This window comes from Oreochromis aureus, linkage group 6 (genome assembly GCF_013358895.1).
Source record: "Oreochromis aureus strain Israel breed Guangdong linkage group 6, ZZ_aureus, whole genome shotgun sequence".
NCBI classification, from domain to species: Eukaryota; Metazoa; Chordata; class Actinopteri; order Cichliformes; family Cichlidae; genus Oreochromis; species Oreochromis aureus.
The window spans coordinates 6,890,616-6,909,208 of record NC_052947.1 but is presented as its reverse complement, the minus strand read 5'-3'; the positions used below and the strand labels follow the sequence as shown (position 1 = coordinate 6,909,208).

Here is an 18,593-nt window from a genome sequence, read left to right as displayed (position 1 = left end):
AAGAGAAGGAAGAAAGAAACAACATAAAAAATTTACTGAGTTAACTGACAAACCTTTCATCAGCCACACATTCCTTGTTCTAATAGACTGTGACCTCTAAATAAAAATGGGTTTTAAGTTAAACCCATTGTGGTTGGTCCTGGCTCAGCTTCGGCGCCTGGTGAGCTCATCATTGGACCCACTTCAGTTTGCCTACCAGCCTGGCATTGGAGCAGATGATGCCATCATTCACCTCCTACATCGTTCCCTCGCTCACCTGGAGACCGCTGGGAGCACTGTGAGAATCATGTTCTTTGATTTCTCCAGTGCCTTCAACGCTATTCTTCCCTCGGTTCTGAAGGACAAGCTGGAGAACTCTGGAGTGGACCACCACCTCTGGTGGACTACTTCACCGACCGACCACAGTATGAGGACTCAGGGCTGTGTGTCGGACAGGGTCTTCTGCAGTACGGGGGCCCCACAGGGAACGGTTCTGGCTCCGTTCCTCTTCACCATCTACACTGCAGACTTCTCCCACAACTCCACCCAGTGCTTCCTGCAGAAGTTCTCTGATGACTCTGCAATAGTCGGCCTCATCACTGATGGGGACGACAAGGAGTACAGAGGACTGACTCAAGACTTTGTGGACTGGTGCCAGCAGAACTACCTCCAGATCAACGCCAGTAAAACCAAGGAGCTGGTGGTAGACTTCCGCAGGCACAAGCATTCTCCACTGCAACCACTGAACATCCAAGGTATGGACATTGAGACTGTGGACAGCTACAGGTACCTTGGTGTTCATCTGAACAACAAACTGGACTGGACTCATAACTCAGACGCCCTCTAGAGGAAAGGGCAGAGCAGGCTGTACCTGCTGCGGAGACTCAGGTCGTTTGGAGTGGAGGGCCCACTCCTGAAGACCTTCTATGACTCTGTGGTGGCCCCTGCCATCTTTTATGGTGTGGTCTGCAGGGGCGGCAGCATCTCTGCTGGGGACAGGAAGAGACTGAACAGGCTGATCCGAAGGGCCAGCTCTGTTCTAGGATGCCCTCTGGACCCAGTGGAGGTGGTGAGTGACAGGAGAATGGTGGCTAAGCTGTCATCACTGTTGGACAACATCTCCCACCCCATGCAGGAGACTCTGACAGCACTGAGCAGCTCCTTCAGTGGCTGCGGCACCCACGGTGTGGGACCGAGAGATTTCGCAGGTCTTTCCTCCCCACTGCTGTCAGATTCTACAACAAAGACTTCAACTGATCTAACACACACATGTGCAATAAGACTAAGTGCAATAATCTTTTCTGGCATCGTTGTATTTTTACTCAGTTGTATATAGCATTTGTATTCTATTTTTATCTTATTGTATATTTTATTCTACTGTATATAGTATTTTATTTTATTCTATTCTGTACAGTTGTGTACTGTATTTATTGTCAAAGGAATTTGCAAAGAAAAGCGTCTGGACTTCTTTAAGTTGCTTGAAGACGTTTCACCTCTCATCCGAGAAGCTTCTTCAGTTCTAAGGTCAAATGGCCGAGAGTCCCAGATTTAAACCCAGTGGGAGTTTCCCCCCAAAGAGGGACAAAGGACCCCCTGGTGATCCTCTAATCACATGAGCCAAGGTGTGAAAGCGGGTGTGGGACCTAATCAGCCAGGGTTTCGGGTGAGCTCATTGTGAAACCTGGCCCCACCTTGTCATGTGAATTCCTGAGGTCAGATGGCCCAGGATGTGAGTGGGCGTTAAGGCGTCTGGGGAGGGAACTCAAAACTGGATTATAGATGGCAGACAGTTGGTGTCATAAACCACCGCCTCTGTTCAAAGATGGTTGCTCACAGTGGACATAGATGGCCTCTTTCACTCCTCTTTCAAACCATCTGTCCTCTCTGTCCAAAATGTGAACATTGGCATCCTCGAAAGAGTGACCTTTATCCTTAAGATGCAGATGGACTGCTGAGTCTTGTCCTGTGGAGGTGGCTCTTCTATGTTGTGCCATGCGCTTGTGAAGTGGCTGTTTGGTTTCTCCAGTGTAGAGGTCTGGGCATTCCTCGCTGCACTGTACAGCATACACCACGTTGTTAAGTCTGTGTTTTGGAGTTTTGTCTTTCGGGTGAACCAGTTTCTGTCTGAGTGTGTTGCTGGGTCTGAAGTATACTGGGATGTCGTGCTTGGAGAAAACTCTCCTGAGTTTCTCTGATACACCGGCTACATAGGGGATGACAATGTTGTTGCGTCTGTCTTTCTTATCCTCCCTCGCTGGTGTCTGATCTTCTTTTCTGTGCCTCTTTGCTGACTTTATGAACGCCCAGTTAGGATAACCACATGTTTTGAGTGCTTCCTTTATGTGTGTGTGTTCCTTCTTTTTTCTCTCAGGCTTAGAGGGAACATGTTCTGCCCGGTGGTGTAGGGTCCTAATTACTCCAAGTTTGTGTTCCAGAGGGTGATGGGAGTCAAAGAGGAGGTACTGGTCCGTGTGTGTGGGCTTCCGTAAACTTCGATGTTGAGGTTGCCATTCTCTTCAATGTGCATCGGCGCAGTCCAGGAAAGGCAAACAGTTATCCTTTGTGTCTTCCCTGGTGAACTTGATGTTTTTATCCACAGCGTTAATGTGCGCAGTGAAGGATTCCACTTCTTGTGTCTTGATTTTGACCCAGGTGTCGTCTACATATCTGTACCAGTGGCTGGGTGCTCTTCCTTTGAAAGAGCCAAGAGCCTTCCTTTCCACTTCCTCCATGTAAAGGTTGGCTACAATAGGTGACACGGGGGAGCCCATGGCACAGCCATGTTTTTGTCTGTAGAAGCCTTCGTTGTATTTGAAGTATGTTGTGGTGAGGCAGAGGTCTAACAGTGTGCAGATCTGATCGGGTGTGAAGTTGGTCCTGTCTTCCAAGGAGCTGTCTTCTTGTAGTCGTTTTCTGACAGTCTCCACAGCCTCTGTAGTGGGTATGCAAGTGAAGAGAGAGACTACATCAAAGGACACCATGGTTTCATCTGGATCCAGGGTAAGTTTCTGGACCTTGTCGGTGGAGTCGGTGGAGTTCTTGATGTGGTGTGGGGTGTTCCCCACGAGAGGTGCGAGGATGGTAGCAAGGTGTTTCGCAATGTTGTAAGTAGCTGAGTTTATGCTACTGACTATGGGTCTGAGTGGGACCCCTTCCTTGTGGATTTTAGGAAGTCCATAAATGCAGGGTATGGCATCCCCAGACGCTTTTCTTTGCAAATTCCTTTGACTACGATGACCTGGATGACTGAGAACCTTCACAGACGAACTGTATTTATTCTTATTGTATTCTAATTTTTGCATCATAACTTTTTCACTGTCCACTTCCTGCTGTGACAAAACAAATTTCCCACATGTGGGACTAATAAAGGTTATCTTATCTTATCTTATCTTATTTAAACTTTATTAAGTGGCTTGCTTTTACTCACAAATTCAAAATGTGATATCCCACACAGGGTTCAGTAATCTTGTAAGTGGCACTGCAGAATTCACTGCAGACAATGTCTCTAACTGACTTTGTTTTCCCTTTTTAAATATTGACCCTAAAAGAAAGCTAGTCAGGTTTTAGATGAGGAGAATTTTTTTTTTTTCCAATTGCCAGTCGGACCACTGTTACCTTCACCCTCCACATCTTCTCGAGCTCTTCTTTGAGCCCCTGGTACTTCTTCAGCTTCTTGTGTTCCTTTCATTTACATTTATCACTGCGGACGTTTTCTTCTGCCTGTCCACCACCACTATGTCCGGTTGGTTAGCCACCAGCATCCTATCTTAGCTCAGTCATTCTCCACCACCCTCCCCTCGGAACGTCCAGGTTATATTCAGCACAGATGTTTCTGTACACTATGCCGGCCACTTGGTTATGGTATTCCATGTATGCCTTGCCTGCTAGCATCTTGCACCCTGCTGTTACAGTGGCTTGCAAAAGTATTCGGCCCCCTTGAACTTTTCCACATTTTGTCACATTACAGCCACAAACATGAATCAATTTTACTGGAATTCCACATGAAAGACCAATACAAAGTGGTGACCTGGAATGAAAATCATACATGATTCCAAACATTTTTTACAAAGAAATAACTGAAAGGTGGGGTGTGCGTAATTATTCAGCCCCCTGAGTCAATACTTTGTAGAACCACCTTTTGCTGCAGTTACAGCTGCCAGTCTTTTAGGGTATGTCTCTACCAGCTTTGCACATCTAGAGACTGAAATTCTTGCCCATTCTTCTTTGCAAAACAGCTCCAGCTCAGTCAGATTAGATCGACAGCGTTTGTGAACAGCAGTTTTCAGATCTTGCCACAGATTCTCGATTGGATTTAGATCTGGACTTTGACTGGGCCATTCTAACACATGGATGTGTTTTGTTTTAAACCATTCCATTGTTGCCCTGGCTTTATGTTTAGGGTCGTTGTCCTGCTGGAAGGTGAACCTCCGCCCCAGTCTCAAGTCTTTTGCAGACTCCAAGAGGTTTTCTTCCAAGATTGTAAGTAAGTAAGTAAGTAAGTAAAGTTTATTTATTAAGCGCTTTTCATAGACAGGTAGTCACAAAGCGCTGCACACAGAGATTAAAATAAACAGTACAATAAATAGCAAAATGCACAATATACACAATATATAATTTAAATGTAAATTAAAAAATATAAAAATGTAAAAAGCATTGGTCAACAGAAAGCTTGTTTAAACAGTAAAGTTTTTAACTGTTTTTTAAAGGATTCCACAGAGTCAACCAAACGTAGTTGTAGAGGTAGACTGTTCCACAGCCTTGGCGCCACAGCCTGAAAGGCTCTGTCCCCTTTTGTCTTCAGACGTGTTCTGGGAGCAACCAACAAACTCTGAGTCTGTGAGCGGAGATGGCGAGCAGTAGTGTATTTTGTGAGAAGCTTGGATAAATAATCTGGGGCTTGGCCATTTAGTGCTCTGTATGTTAAAACAATAATTTTAAAACGAATTCTAAAATCTATTGGGACCCAATGTAAAGAACATAAAATAGGAGTGATGTGAGCTCGCTTGCTAGAGCGAGTTAGCAGTCTGGCTGCTGCGTTTTGTATAGCTTGGAGGCGAGAAAGAGATGATTTATCCAAGCTGGTAAACAGGGAATTACAATAATCTAAACGCGATGACACAAATGCGTGGACAATTTTTTCCAGTTCAGCTAAGGAGACCATATGTCGCAGTTTGGAAATATTCCTTAAATGAAAGAAACAGGAACGAGACAGAGATTTTACGTGTGAGTCAAGGCCCAAAGAAGAGTCAAATATTACTCCAAGATTTCGAATATTTGGCTCAGCAGAAGAACAGAAAGGGGCAAGAACCTGACTGATTTTAGAATATAGATCAGGAGGAGCTATGATCATGGTCTCTGTCTTGTTCATGTTTAAAACAAGGTAATTGTTAGAAAGCCAATCAGAGATTTGAGTTAAAGCCTGGACTAGGGTGGACAGCCTATCCAGCTGATGAGGCTTAAAGGACATATACAGCTGAATGTCATCGGCATAGAAATGATAAGAAAGGTCACTAAAAGACTGAATAATGCCAGCTAAAGGAAGCATATAAAAAGAAAATAATAATGGACCCAAAACTGAACCCTGTGGAACCCCGCAGGTTAGGGCAGCAGTGTTGGAGGAGAACCTATCAGTCCTAACAGAAAAGGTCCTGTCTGATAAGTAGGAAGAAAACCAGTCTAAGGCGGTGCCAGATATACCAGCCAGAACCTTCAGCCTGTTGAGTAGGATTTTGTGGTCGATGGTATCGAAGGCTGCGCTAAGATCTAGCAAAATGATCACGGAACAATTTCCTGCATCAGATGCTATTAGTAGATCATTATGGACCCTTAAGAGAGCGGTCTCTGTAGAGTGCTGCTTTTGAAAGCTAGACTGAAAAGGGTCAAATTTGACAGTGGGGATGGTGTGTTCAGAGTGATGTTCAGTGTTAGTTTTCCGCCACACATAGTATTTTGCATTTTGGCCAAAAAGTTCCATTTTGGTCTCATCTGACCAGAGCACCTTCTTCCACATGTTTGCTGTGTCCCCCACATGGCTTGTGGCAAACTGCAAATGGGACTTCTTATGGTTTTCTGTTAACAATGGCTTTTTTCTTGCCACTCTTCCATAAAGGCCAACTTTGTGCAGTGCACGACTAATAGTTGTCCTATGGACAGATTCCCCCACCTGAGCTGTAGATCTCTGCAGCTCGTCCAGAGTCACCATGGGCCTCTTGGCTGCATTTCTGATCAGCGCTCTCCTTGTTCGGCCTGTGAGTTTAGGTGGACGGCCTTGTCTTGGTAGGTTTACAGTTGTGCCATACTCCTTCCATTTCTGAATGATTGCTTGAACAGTGCTCCGTGGGATGTTCAAGGCTTGGGAAATCATTTTGTAGCCTAAGCCTGCTTTAAATTTCTAAATAACTTTATCTCTGACCTGTCTGGTGTGTTCTTTGGACTTCATGGTGTTGTTGCTCCCAATATTCTCTGAGACAACCTCTGAGGCCATCACAGGGCAGTTGTGGAGCTGTTTTGCAAAGAAGAATGGGCAAGAATTTCAGTCTCTAGATGTGCAAAGCTGGTAGAGACATACCCTAAAAGACTGGCAGCTGGAATTGCAGCAAAAGGTGGTTCTACAAAGTACTGACTCACGGGGCTGAATAATTACGCACACCCCACTTTTCAGTTATTTATTTGTAAAAAATGTTTGGAATCATGTATGATTTTCATTCCACTTCTCACATGTACACCACTTTGTATTGGTCTTTCACGTGGAATTCCAATAAAATTGATTCATTTTTGTGGCTGTAATGTGACAAAATGTGGAAAAGTTCAAGGGGGCCGAATACTTTTGCAAGCCACTGTATGTGCTGGGTTGTCTCAGGGGCATCGTCACACAGCCTGCACCTGGGGTCTTGCCTGCTGGTGGTACATACTCCTTCCATGATGGTTTCTCCTCTTCCTCCTCTTTCTTGGGTTTCTGCTGCCTGAAGTATTCACTGAGCACGTGGTTGGTTGGAGCCATCTTACTTATCTATTCATGGATGTTCGTTGCCTCATCCTGGACTGTTTTAACTGGCGCTCAACAGTGTCAGTAAAGATCCTTCCTTCCAGTTGGTATGCAGCCTCAGGATGCTGGAGTTAGGGTGAAACCCTTCATGCATGGTTAGTGTAGGAATGTTTAGCTTATTTTAGAGTTTAGGAATGTGTTAGATAGGATAGAACTATTGTAGAGACACTGACACTGCCCTGGATGTAATAAAGGCCTGACTGTGTCATAAACTTAGGAGTAGATTTTAGGAGACCCTCCCCCAGTTGAACTGTGAATGTAAGACAAAGAAGAGTTAATGCTGAGTGGAAATTCCCCAGAGAATATCTGTGTGGGGGTCTCAATGTTTGTGACTTGATAACTGTGGTCTGGAACGGAGATGGGGTTTTATGACCTCCGGGGAGTCACTATATAGAGACACACACACCTACAGTGCCTTAATTCTTACGCACCCACACCCACATGCACACTCACTCACGTGCACACACATACACACAGGTATGCGCACATAGTCACTCACGAGCACTCACATAGACAAGCGGGAACGCGCACATGTAGGCATTCACGTGCTCGCACACACAAACATGTAAACATAGTGCTTAGTTTTATGGCACCTCGTAGAGGGATTAGAAGGGGGGTCACTTATACAAAACTGCATGTAACAGACAAAGGAGTTGAGATCTGCAGAGAAAGTCCGGGGTTCTGTACATCTCCCTTCTAGAAGGTATAATCAATAAGTGTGTATTAATAAAGGTATTGTTAATTGACTACTGAGTCCCGGTGTTCTTTCTGGAAGCCTGACGAATATACGAACTGGGGTGAAACTGCTTTTGCAACATTAGGAACTTCCTTGTCTTTTTTTAATTAATTTGATTAAAACTTTATTGATCCCGAAGGAAATTGGTTAAGGTTGCCGGCATTCCAGCGCCATCTTACCCCTCCGGCCATCAATACATTACACAAACATCACGTGAGGAAGACAGGTCGGAGAGGGAATGGAAATACACGATATGAGGAAAGAAGAGCAGAAAAAAGAACACACACCCCCCCACCACCAAACTGAGCTCCTAAAGGGAGATCAGTTTGAGAACAGAAAAAAAACCAAAACAAAAAAAACACCTCAACACATAGCACATGAATCATCACATTTCATAACATAAAAAGACATAAGTACAAAGTCAACAATCCCCAAGTCAACGCAGGTGACCTTGAGGAAGTAGATGGATAGGGCAAAGAGTCTACACAGTCTTGTAATCTGGGTGAGTATTTGTTCCAGCTTCGGCCTTCAAGCTTCCAGCTGGTGAGGGAAGGCCACCTGAAGACAGGGTTTGGCTTAGGGCGAAGAACTGCATTCCAATTCTGCAGTTGCTCTAATGTCCGTCACTGGTCCCAATTTTACATCTCTTGTTGCAGAGCCATGAGCTTCTCAATGATTTAATCCATATTACGTTCAATAAATACAGTCTGAGTGCTCGTGGCTCTACCCACCGTCAATCATGCCGACCAGCCTTGTGGGATTTTTAGCAGCTGTGACCACTTTTCTTTATTCGTCGATAAGCCAGGGCTGTGCCAGTTCTAATCAACAGGAATCCCGTTATCATGGTTCCGAATAGGTAAATATCTTCAACGTCCTCCATTGAGAGTGTTGCAAGGTACATGATACGCTACTCGTTCCAACAAAAGACGGTCGTGTATCTGACAGCAAACGTTCCTGTAGGATGATCAGGCTACCCCGTGCCCAGGTTTCTCATCGAGGGTGTCAATAGCATTTAGAGACCAGTTGATCAAATCCATAATTAGAGAACAAGATGGAAAGAGTCTCTGAGAGTTAGACGAGACTAGACAAAGACAAGAGAAGCCAAGCAGGAAGATAAGGGAGGGAGAGGAGACAGGAGAAAATGTGACCGGCTCCGCTGAAAGCCAAGAGAGATGTCAGTCTTGATGTCAGTTGCTTCTATCGCCTCCTTTGGCCAGGTTATTATACTAGCGGGGTACCTGATCACGGGCAGGTACCCTAAGAGACAAGTTGCAAGATGGCATAGGCCTACTTTTTATGGTTTCGTACTAAATTTGCTAACCTGTGTTTGAGCCTGACATGTGCTCTCTGTGAGGTTCAATTATTGTCATATTTGTGTTAAAATATTGTGTGTAAGCTGATATATTTTTCTCAACTGTGCAGGACAGTTGAGTTTTGGATTTTTATTCTTGTCTAGGGTCTGTTAGTTGCAAGACTGACACACTTTGTGGAGTTATATTAGAATGTGAGAAAGAGAATGGAATGTCAATGAGGAAAGATCGTTAGGATGAACTGAACACTATTTATTCATGAACAGAATTCGTTCAAGCGATCTGGTGACTGGACTCTGATGGCCGGTCACAGCTGAACAGATTCCCAGCGGTGACAGGAATTAGGGAGGACCCCCTCAGACTCTAGAGGCTGGTGGTGGTGATGAAGATGCAGGCTTGATTGGAGCTCTGAGTAACATGGGAGAGGCAGAGATGGGGAGGAGGTGGGTTGCATGAAGGAGTCTGCAAGGGAGAATGACAGATGAGCAGTGAGATTCAAAGAAGGTGGAGTGGTTGCTAATTGGCTTGAGGAAAGCAAGTAGAAAGATAATTTGATTAGACCAGTGATATCAACAATGAGCTTGACAGTGTGGGAAAGTGGAAGGAATGAAAAACGTAGACTAGCAACCAAACACAGATCTGTGTTTACATATCTCATCATAAGCTTTATTTTATATCTTAGAACTTACAATCTATTCCACACAAGGTTTTCCAGAAAGCTTCCGGAAACTTTTTGCAGAAACTGCAGCAGCATTTACTTTTTAAAGCAAGTAATATTTCTCGTCACCTGTTCACTGGTATCTGGTTCCTCTTTAGGCTCAGGCTGCTGCTGATTGGAAGATCTCTTTTTTCTAATTGGGAGAATTCATTTTTAATGATTGAATGAAAGTGTTAAAGTCAGAGAAATTACAACTTAGCTAAATAGAATAAATGTCACATAAGATCCACTCACATGATCCATAGGATGACTGAGTATAAGAGTATGAGGCCCAGAAGAATAGCAGGGACTATGACAGCTGTTAATTTCCATGCTCCTAAAAAAGTGATCAAATGAATTAATTAGGGTGGCAGTTTTTAATCCTAATTACTAAACCTGAACTAAAACTAACCATAACCAAACTGTGCCAGATGAATAGAACACACAACTACAGGATGAGATATGAGACCCGCTTAATCAACAAATCTTATTTAAATTACTTGATACAACAGTCAACTGTAAGGTGGAGTAATGATGCCCTCTCGTGTTCTGTGCAACACAGTAATAACTCCCACTGTGTTCAGGTCTGAAGTCAGTGATGGTGAAGTTGTGTCCTGATGCTTTTGCTGAGTCTTCACCCTCCTTGTACCAGGTGTAATTAGCTGCTGGGTTAGCATCACTGCTACAGGTCAGAGTGACTGAACTGCCCTCCACTATCTCAGCAGAGGGACTCACTGACACAGAGGGAAGCTTTGGAGCATCTGGAAGAGAACACAGAGCAGACTTGTATGTAGCAGACTTTTATCAAAACAGTTTTAACCCACTTTTTCACACACAATGCATGACAATAAATCTGCATTTCCACACTTGAACATCCTTTTCATCATCCAGTGGAGATGCTCATTGGTCTGTGGGAGCTGACTGTGAATGTTAAGCAAACAAGAAAAGCTGATGTTACTCAGATCTTTAGTTCTGTGTTGTCAGTGAAATGTAGAGATGTCTAGTCATGCTAAAGATTTCCTTTTCCCAGGATGTGTAATATTCTGGCATCTAACACAGAACCATCTATAGATACTGGAAAATTTGCAGGTTTTCAATGTTGCTCTGACTTTCTGATTTTTTGTAAGCGGTACAACTTTGTCTCTTCCTTCAGTAACTGCTGTTATGAACTTTACTCATGTGGAATATTAAAATTACCCGAAAGTGTTACACTCTGTCCTTTGCACTCAGCGGTCTCAAAAGCTTTATTTCATTCTGAATGTTTTCCCTAGAAGGTTGTATTTTGCTGCCAGTTTGTGGCTGTTATGTTTTATCTATGTGTCTTGATTTAATAGTGTGTAATAGTGTGTACTTTTTCATATTATAAAATAATTTGACATAATCTTATGTATTGCTTACACCCGTGATATGTTGCTCACACAGAGTGAAACTCGCTTTTGATCATGTAGTGGAGCAAGGAACAAAGCTGATGGAAGACTAAGTAAAGCAAATGTTAACATATTGACAGTCAGCAAGTGAAAGTTTTCTAACCCTGTTTTTGAAATCTGGGACTCTCCACCATTTGACCCTAGAACTGAAGAAGCTTCTCGGATGAGACGTGAAACACCTTCAAGCAACTTAAAGAAGTCCAGACGCTTTTCTTTCCAAGCTCCTTAGACTACGATGACCTAGAGCTGGGCGATAAAACGATAACGATATGTATTGCGAAATAAATTTTTCTCGATAGAAAAATTAAACTATTGCGATAGACCTCATCTCTCTTGTCCTCTTTAAAAAAAAAAAAAGAACAGCCAATCCAAATTAAGTAGCGCAGAGCCGAACCAATCACAGCCGCAGCGTCACGTCACGTGACTTGTTACATACAGCACAAGCGCCAAGGCGCACATGTGTATTTGTTTTTGCAGCCGTGCAGCCCGGGTAATGAAGGAAATGAGTTTGCTGACTAGAGAAAAATCAACCTAGGGCATGAGTGAAGATTACCGAAGAAAAAACAGATGATGGTTCCAATGCCAGAGAGCTTGTCGAACGGAAGGGCCACAGAAGTTCCGTAGTGTGAAGGTATTTCGGCTATTTCAAGTCTGACAAAAAACAGAGTAGCGCGCACTGTAAATTGTGCCGAAAGCAAGTCTGGAAACACAATAAAGCGGTGCATGCTCAATCTCTGACTGAAAGCGCTAATTCGTCATTCGGCTTTTGTCAGACTAAAGTAACTGTTAAAACTGTTTGAAAAGCTAAGCTATACAACAAGGAGAGATTGAGAATTTCCTTTTAGTTCTCAGTTTATTTGATATTGACAAAAGTTAGTCAATTTTGTCTGTTCTTCTGTAAAACGACCTAAGATTTATTTTTAGAATTAATATTTTGTTTCTAAGTGGAATTGACAATTTAGTAGTCTGTTTTGTTTGTTCTATTTTGAAACTTAAACACTTTAGCGGCTGCCTTTTGTGTAGTTTGCAATATTTGCCTTTATCTGAAACTGAAGTCTCATGTTCCTTAAGTACATCTACCCTGTTGAACTTATTATGGGAAATAAATATTTAAATTAAAACAAGCTGCTAATTATTTCACATTTTACTTGTGAGCAACGGCACATTTAAATCTTACAAATATAGTTATTTGGCTTATATCGTGATATATATCGTTATCGCCTGAAATGAAAAAAACATATCGTGATATGAAAAAATCTTATATCGCCCAGCTCTATGATGACCTGGATGACTGAGAACCTTCACAGACATAACCCTGTTTTACTCACATGTCACATCAATAGAGATGTTGTATGTTGGTGTTGAGATCCCCAGCTTGTTCTCAGCTGTACAGTAATATTCCCCAGAGTCAGAGGACTGGATGGAGCTGAAGATGAGCTGTGGTTCTTTAATGAGAGGTGTTTGATTGTTCGTCTTATACCAGGTGTAATTAGCCGCCGGGTTAGCATCACTGCTGCAGGTCAGATTCACTGAACTGCCCTCCACTATCTCACCAGAGGGACTCACTGACATAGAGAGAGGCCTTGGAGCATCTGGTAGAGAAAGAACATAGATTAATTGTATGGTATTACTTCCTTCAAAGGTTTATTATTGATTATTGATCAAATCAAACAACTCTGTGAGCCTAATGGTACACTAACTGCTCAGTGAGGACAAACTCCTTGCTTCATAGTGTTTTTAAGCTGTTTTATGTGTAAACAGGGAGCTAATATGATAACTTAGCTTTAAAGTTGCTTAATATTTTTACGGTTGTGGCTCGTGTTTATGTAAAACTGAATGGAGGCTGCCTTGAATCCAGCTGATCCAAAATGCTGCAGCAAGAGTCCTGACAGGGACTAGAAAGAGAGAGCATATTTCTCCTGTTTTGGCTTCCCTTCATTGGCTTCCTGTTAAATCCAGAATTGAATTCAAAATCCTGCTCCTCACATACAAGGTCTTAAATAATCAGGCCCCATCTTATCTTAATGACCTTGTAGTACCATATCACCCTATTAGAGCACTTCGCTCTTGCACTGCAGGCCTACTTGTTGTTCCTAGAGTATTTAAAAGTAGAATGGGAGGCAGAGCCTTCAGTTTTCAGGCCCCTCTTCTGTGGAACCAACTTCCAGTTTGGATTCAGGAGACAGACACTATCTCTACTTTCAAGATTAGGCTTAAAACTTTCCTTTTTGCTAAAGCATATAGTTAGGGCTGGACCAGGTGACCCTGAATCCTCCCTTAGTTATGCTGCAATAGACGTAGGCTGCCGGGGATTCCCATGATGCATTGAGTTTTTCCTTTCCTGTCACCTTTCTCACTCAGTATGTGTTAATAGACCTCTCTGCATTGAATCATATCTGTTATTAATCTCTGTCTCTCTTCCACAGCATGTCTTTATCCTGTTTTCCTTCTTTCACCCCAACCGGTCGCAGCAGATGGCCCCGCCCCTCCCTGAGCCTGGTTCTGCCAGAGGTTTCTTCCTGTTAAAAGGGAGTTTTTCCTTCCCACTGTCGCCAAAGTGCTTGCTCATAGGGGGTCATATGATTGTTGGGTTTTTCTCTGTACCTATGAAGAGGTACAGAGAAAATTGAAACTTACATGTCACATGGATAGAGATGTATTTAGGTGTGGAAGTATTCACTTTGTTTACAGCTAGGCAGTAATATTCTCCAGAATCAGTGGGCTGTATGGAGATAATGGAGAGCTGTGGTTCTACAACGAGAGGTGTTTGGCTGTTCTTCTTGTACCAGGTGTAGTTAGCTGCTGGGTTAGCATCACTGCTACAAGTCAGATTCACTGAACTGCCCTCCTGGATTTCACCAGAGGGACTGACTGACACAGAGAGAGACTTGGGAGCATCTGAGGGAGAAACAGGGAGGCTGTTATTAGCTCCTGCAAAGGTTGAGTAATTGAGTAAATCAACTCCATGACTGCTTTACGAGCTGCTCAGTGAGGAGATTTGGATGGTGTTAAGCATAAAGGTGAGTGTGTATATATATAAAAGAACTTACATATCACAACAATAAAGATAGATTCAGATATCGTCCTCCCCAGGTGGTTCTCAGCTGCACAGACATACTCTCCAGAGTCAAAGGACTGGATGGAGGTGATGGAGAGCTGCCGTTCATTACTGAGAGGTGTTTGATCACCATCCTTGTACCAGAAGTGGTTAGCTGCTGGATTAGCATCACTGCTACAAGTAAGAGTTACTGAGCTCCCCTCCCTGATTTCATTAGAAGGACTCACTGATACTGAGACAAACTTTGGGGGATCTGAGAGAAAGCAAAGTGATTCAATTCATTAGTATTTCAGGGAAATAACAAGGAAGTAATGCTCTCAGTGAGAGACATTTTTGGACCATCTGATGTATAAATTAGTTTCACTCACATTTCACATGAATAGTGAAGGAGTCAGATGTCACCCCCACTCCGTTGTAAGCTCTGCAGCGATACTGTCCAGACTCTGAGGGCTGGATTGAGGTGAAGACAAGCTGTGTGTCTACACTTAGAGGTTTATTGTTATTTCCCTTATACCAGGTGTATTTAGCTGCAGGGTTAGCATCACTGCTACAAGTCAGAGTTACTGAACTGCCCTCCACTATCTCACCAGGGGGAGTCACTGACACATTAACAGGTTTTGGAGCATCTGAAGGAGAAGATATGAGGATGAATCGACTTCACAGTGTTTAAATTTGAATGGGTTCCTCATGCAAAAACTTTCAGGTCAACAAATGTGATTTGTGATGCAGATATATTCTTTATATCCCACTGGAGATTTTAAATATGATGGCAATTAAATGGAAATCTTATAATAAACAAAGATACATTTGTGTTGTATTGAATGCAGTATGTTGCATAACTATGACTAAAAGCTCTGTAGTTTGGTTTGTGTAGGCTCAGTTTGGCAGTGAAAACTTTGCTGCCTCCATGTGTTTTGAGTAGATCACTAATGACAGATCATACCGGAAACAGAAACAAGAAAACTGATGTGAGCAAAAAGCAAAATGAGGTGGTTCCCTTTTTTATTCTTATGGTAAATGTTTTGTTGCTTTCAGAAAGCGTAGAGACATTTGTCCAGAAACTCTTCAGTTACTGAATCATAGTTTAAACAGAAATCCACTTTCAATGAATTGAATGTTTAATATTTGATGACAGAGAAACAACTCAGGAGAGATGGAATAAAGTAAATGGGTTAAAGCAAACTGTTATTAAAGATGATTTACTCACATTTCACATTAATAAAGATGGATTGAGATGCACTCCTCCCCAGCTCATTCTCAGCTGTACAGTAATATTCTCCAGAGTCAGAGGGCTGGATAGATGAAAAGTCGAGGACCGTTCCTTCACTGATATGTGTTTGGATATTTCCCTTGTACCAGCTGTAATTAGCCGCTGGGTTTGCATTAAAGCCACAGTTTAGAGACACTGAAGTTCCCTCCTCTGCTTCAGCAGAAGGATTTACTAACACATAGTAAAGCTTTGGAGAAACTGGAGGATAAGAGAAATATCAAAAAGAGAGCTTTAAACATGAGGTGGTTTTTGATCTTAAATACTGACATGTTTTGTATGATTTCAGGATTTTTATGGTGACACTGTGGAGTAAACCTGAATTTAATATATAAATCTCTGTGAACTCACTAACAGATATTTGATATTTTGATGTTTACAGTAAGTAAATGTCTGTCCATGTGTGCAGATAGATGTTTATGGTGACACTGTGGAGTAAACTCACACACTGCAGCAGAGCGGTAACCCTCATGTCCTTTAACTGCACAGGAATAGCTGCTGTCATCATCTCCAACAGAGACTCTCAGAGAAGATGTTTCTTCCTTTATTTTCTGTCCATTTTTGTACCAAACATATGATGGAGGATCAATTACATCACAGCTGCTGTGACACTGCAGCTCTGTGTGGTTTAACAATCTTCTCACCTTCACCTGCAAGTCTGGATTTGTGAGGAAGAAACAAATAATGATCATTTTAAACTAAACAACCAAACAAAACAGTAGAATTTCAATGAAAATCTTACCTGTGACAGTCAAAGTGACTCCAGGTGAGCCAGTATAACTTCCATCTGGCTGATTTGTTATGAATCTGAACTTGTACTCAGCTGAGTCTCGCTCTCTCAGGTCCGTGATCCTCAGAGTGCAGTCGTTCTCATGAAAGCGGTACTCCGCTCGGCGTGAGTATGTTTTCAGATCCAACGGTTCATCCTTGTTTTTTATAAACCAAAGTCTTTTTTGAACTGTAGTATTTATGTTGTGTCTTGTAGAAGGGTAACTGTATCTGCAGCCTATGTCCACTGTTGATTTTTTCAAGGCACAGATGTGAGTAGAAGTGTAAGTCACTGACCAACCATTCTGACCCAGTACCGCTGTAACACAGAGCACATCAGACACTACAGACACAATCACAGTGACATTAATAATGGAAACATTTGTACGAAGTGTCTTTAAAATTAAATGCAAGCCAGTGAGACAAAGCTTTTTCTATATGAATATTACTGTTTTATTATGCACTTTGACTGCCATGTTATTATTTATGTTCAATACTTTATTGATTTAAGTTTTATATTAATGTACACACAACTGTGTGCTTTTCTGTTGTTTTGTATATATTGCTCATGTTTGTTATTTACTCCTGCTGTGTTATTATTTATATTTTATTCATGCGCAGTTGGTGTGGACCCCCCACAATTTCATTGTGCATGTGCAATGACAATAAGGGGCTATTCTATGTTTTTCTGTTCTATTCTAACAAAGAAAAAGTGTTTACTAATAAAGGCATCTGTAATTTTAACCTAAATTCAGATTTAATGTGCATCTTAATTATTGTTAGTGTGTTAAAATGCTCATGTTTCAAACAGTTTACTGTGCAATGAGACTGATGGTGAGTTGGATAGTAAACTTTATAAAATGCAGAACAGAAGTGCTGCTGTGTTTGCAGATTTCTGAGAGCTGCTTTACTAGAAACCAAAAAGAGAATAGAAATTAAAGAAACTGAAGTGAAGATGTTTGGTTCCTGTTTTGTTTTAGTATAGAGACGCAGTAACTAAATACTTCAGATATACTACTATCAGACCCACTTAAAGTTATTTCAAACAGCAATGCAGTTTTTATGCATACACAACAGAGGCATGTCGAGATAAAAACATCCTCCAATGCTGATGGTGGGAACATTTTAATAATCTGTGGAGATGTCATGATAAAAACACTAACTTTTAATATCACATTATAACTTTAAAACTAATGTCACTCTTTTAGCTTCCTTCATTGTAAAAGTTAGTTATTCAGTACCTGATGCAGTGAGAAGCAGTACAAATACAAATTCAATCCTTGCTGCTGCAGTTACACTCATGGCTGCTCCTCTCTTCTGTCTGTGTGACAGAAAATTGCATAACCAAGAGTTTAAATATTGTATTTTCCAGTGTGCAAAAACACAATAAAAATAAATATATAAAATAGTAACTTCTACTTACCACAGAAAAAGATGTTGTCTTTAAAAATCATGTTCCTAATGGGAAGCACAAGACCGAAAAGTAAAACCGTCACACTTCCTTCTTTTTCATGTGATTAATAAGCATGAAGCATGAATGAGGATGAAGCCATTACATCTGGGACTGAATGCTGTAGTTTTCAAAACGACATACAGCCCTCTTAATATCTTATATTAAAGCCTGAGGGACTAATTTTGTGGTGTTTTAATACCAAAAGTAGCACAAGAGGTTTGAGGGTGTGCTCCTGCAACTAATGGCTAGCTTAATCACATGTGCTCCACCCCCTTGTGTCATAGGTCCAATGTAAGCATTGAGACACGCCTCCTGTCCCTCCGTTCCCCCACCTTTTTCCAAAATAGCGTCAGTACCATTTTTGATTTTTTGATTCACATCACACTGTTTATGAAGATGAAGGATAACTGTGGAGAAGCACTAAAGCTGTAGGTGCTAAAGCTGATAAATCCATCCATTTTCCTCCACTTATCTGAGGCCACCATGTGGGGTCAGCAGCCTCAGCAGAGAAACCCAGGCCTCTTTCTCCCCAGACGCCTCCTCCAGCTTATCGACTGGAGGCCACCACCTGATGAAGCCAACAATAAAACATCATCTACATAAAGCAGAGATGATATTCTGAGGTTCCACCACTTGTAAATTCTTGTAAATTCTACGCCTGTAAATTCTGCTCAAATGATGAACAAAGGGCCACAATGGCAGTATTAACCAAGGTGTTTTTGTTATTAATTGGGGAATGTGGCGAGACAACAACAATCTTCCAGCAGATATGATAACGAGAACAAACTGACTCTCTGCCCTATTCCTCAAGGCCACCTGCGTAGGCTGGAGACTGTTGATCTTTGCCTAACAG

At 42.1% G+C, this 18,593-nt stretch overlaps 1 protein-coding gene across 1 annotated transcript; it reads right to left on the bottom strand.

The window, feature by feature from the left end:
- Nucleotides 1–7,875: 7,875 nt before the first annotated feature.
- LOC116315575 (B-cell receptor CD22-like) lies at nucleotides 7,876–17,954 on the bottom strand. Its single transcript, XM_031733904.2, has 14 exons — nucleotides 17,844–17,954; nucleotides 17,711–17,745; nucleotides 17,529–17,608; nucleotides 16,262–16,606; nucleotides 15,965–16,177; nucleotides 15,460–15,720; nucleotides 14,621–14,878; nucleotides 14,245–14,505; nucleotides 13,832–14,092; nucleotides 12,523–12,786; nucleotides 10,268–10,528; nucleotides 10,023–10,104; nucleotides 9,858–9,921; nucleotides 7,876–9,532 (listed from the first exon to the last, which is right to left on the bottom strand). The coding sequence occupies exons 3-14, from the start codon at nucleotides 17,587–17,589 to the stop codon at nucleotides 9,434–9,436; spliced, it is 2,430 nt and encodes an 809-aa protein (XP_031589764.2). The 5' UTR covers nucleotides 17,590–17,608; nucleotides 17,711–17,745; nucleotides 17,844–17,954; the 3' UTR covers nucleotides 7,876–9,433.
- Between the last annotated feature and the right edge of the window lie 639 nt (nucleotides 17,955–18,593).

Excerpts from the sequence above, each read along its gene's own strand:
- LOC116315575 (XM_031733904.2), bottom strand. The coding sequence starts at position 17,589 with ATGAGTGTAACTGCAGCAGCAAGGATTGAATTTGTATTTGTACTGCTT. Across the intron at positions 16,178-16,261 it reads AGTCACTTTGACTGTCACAG|ACTTGCAGGTGAAGGTGAGA; the intron begins GTAAGATTTTCA and ends TCACAAATCCAG. Across the intron at positions 14,506-14,620 it reads CTTCACTATTCATGTGAAAT|ATCCCCCAAAGTTTGTCTCA; the intron begins GTGAGTGAAACT and ends GCTTTCTCTCAG.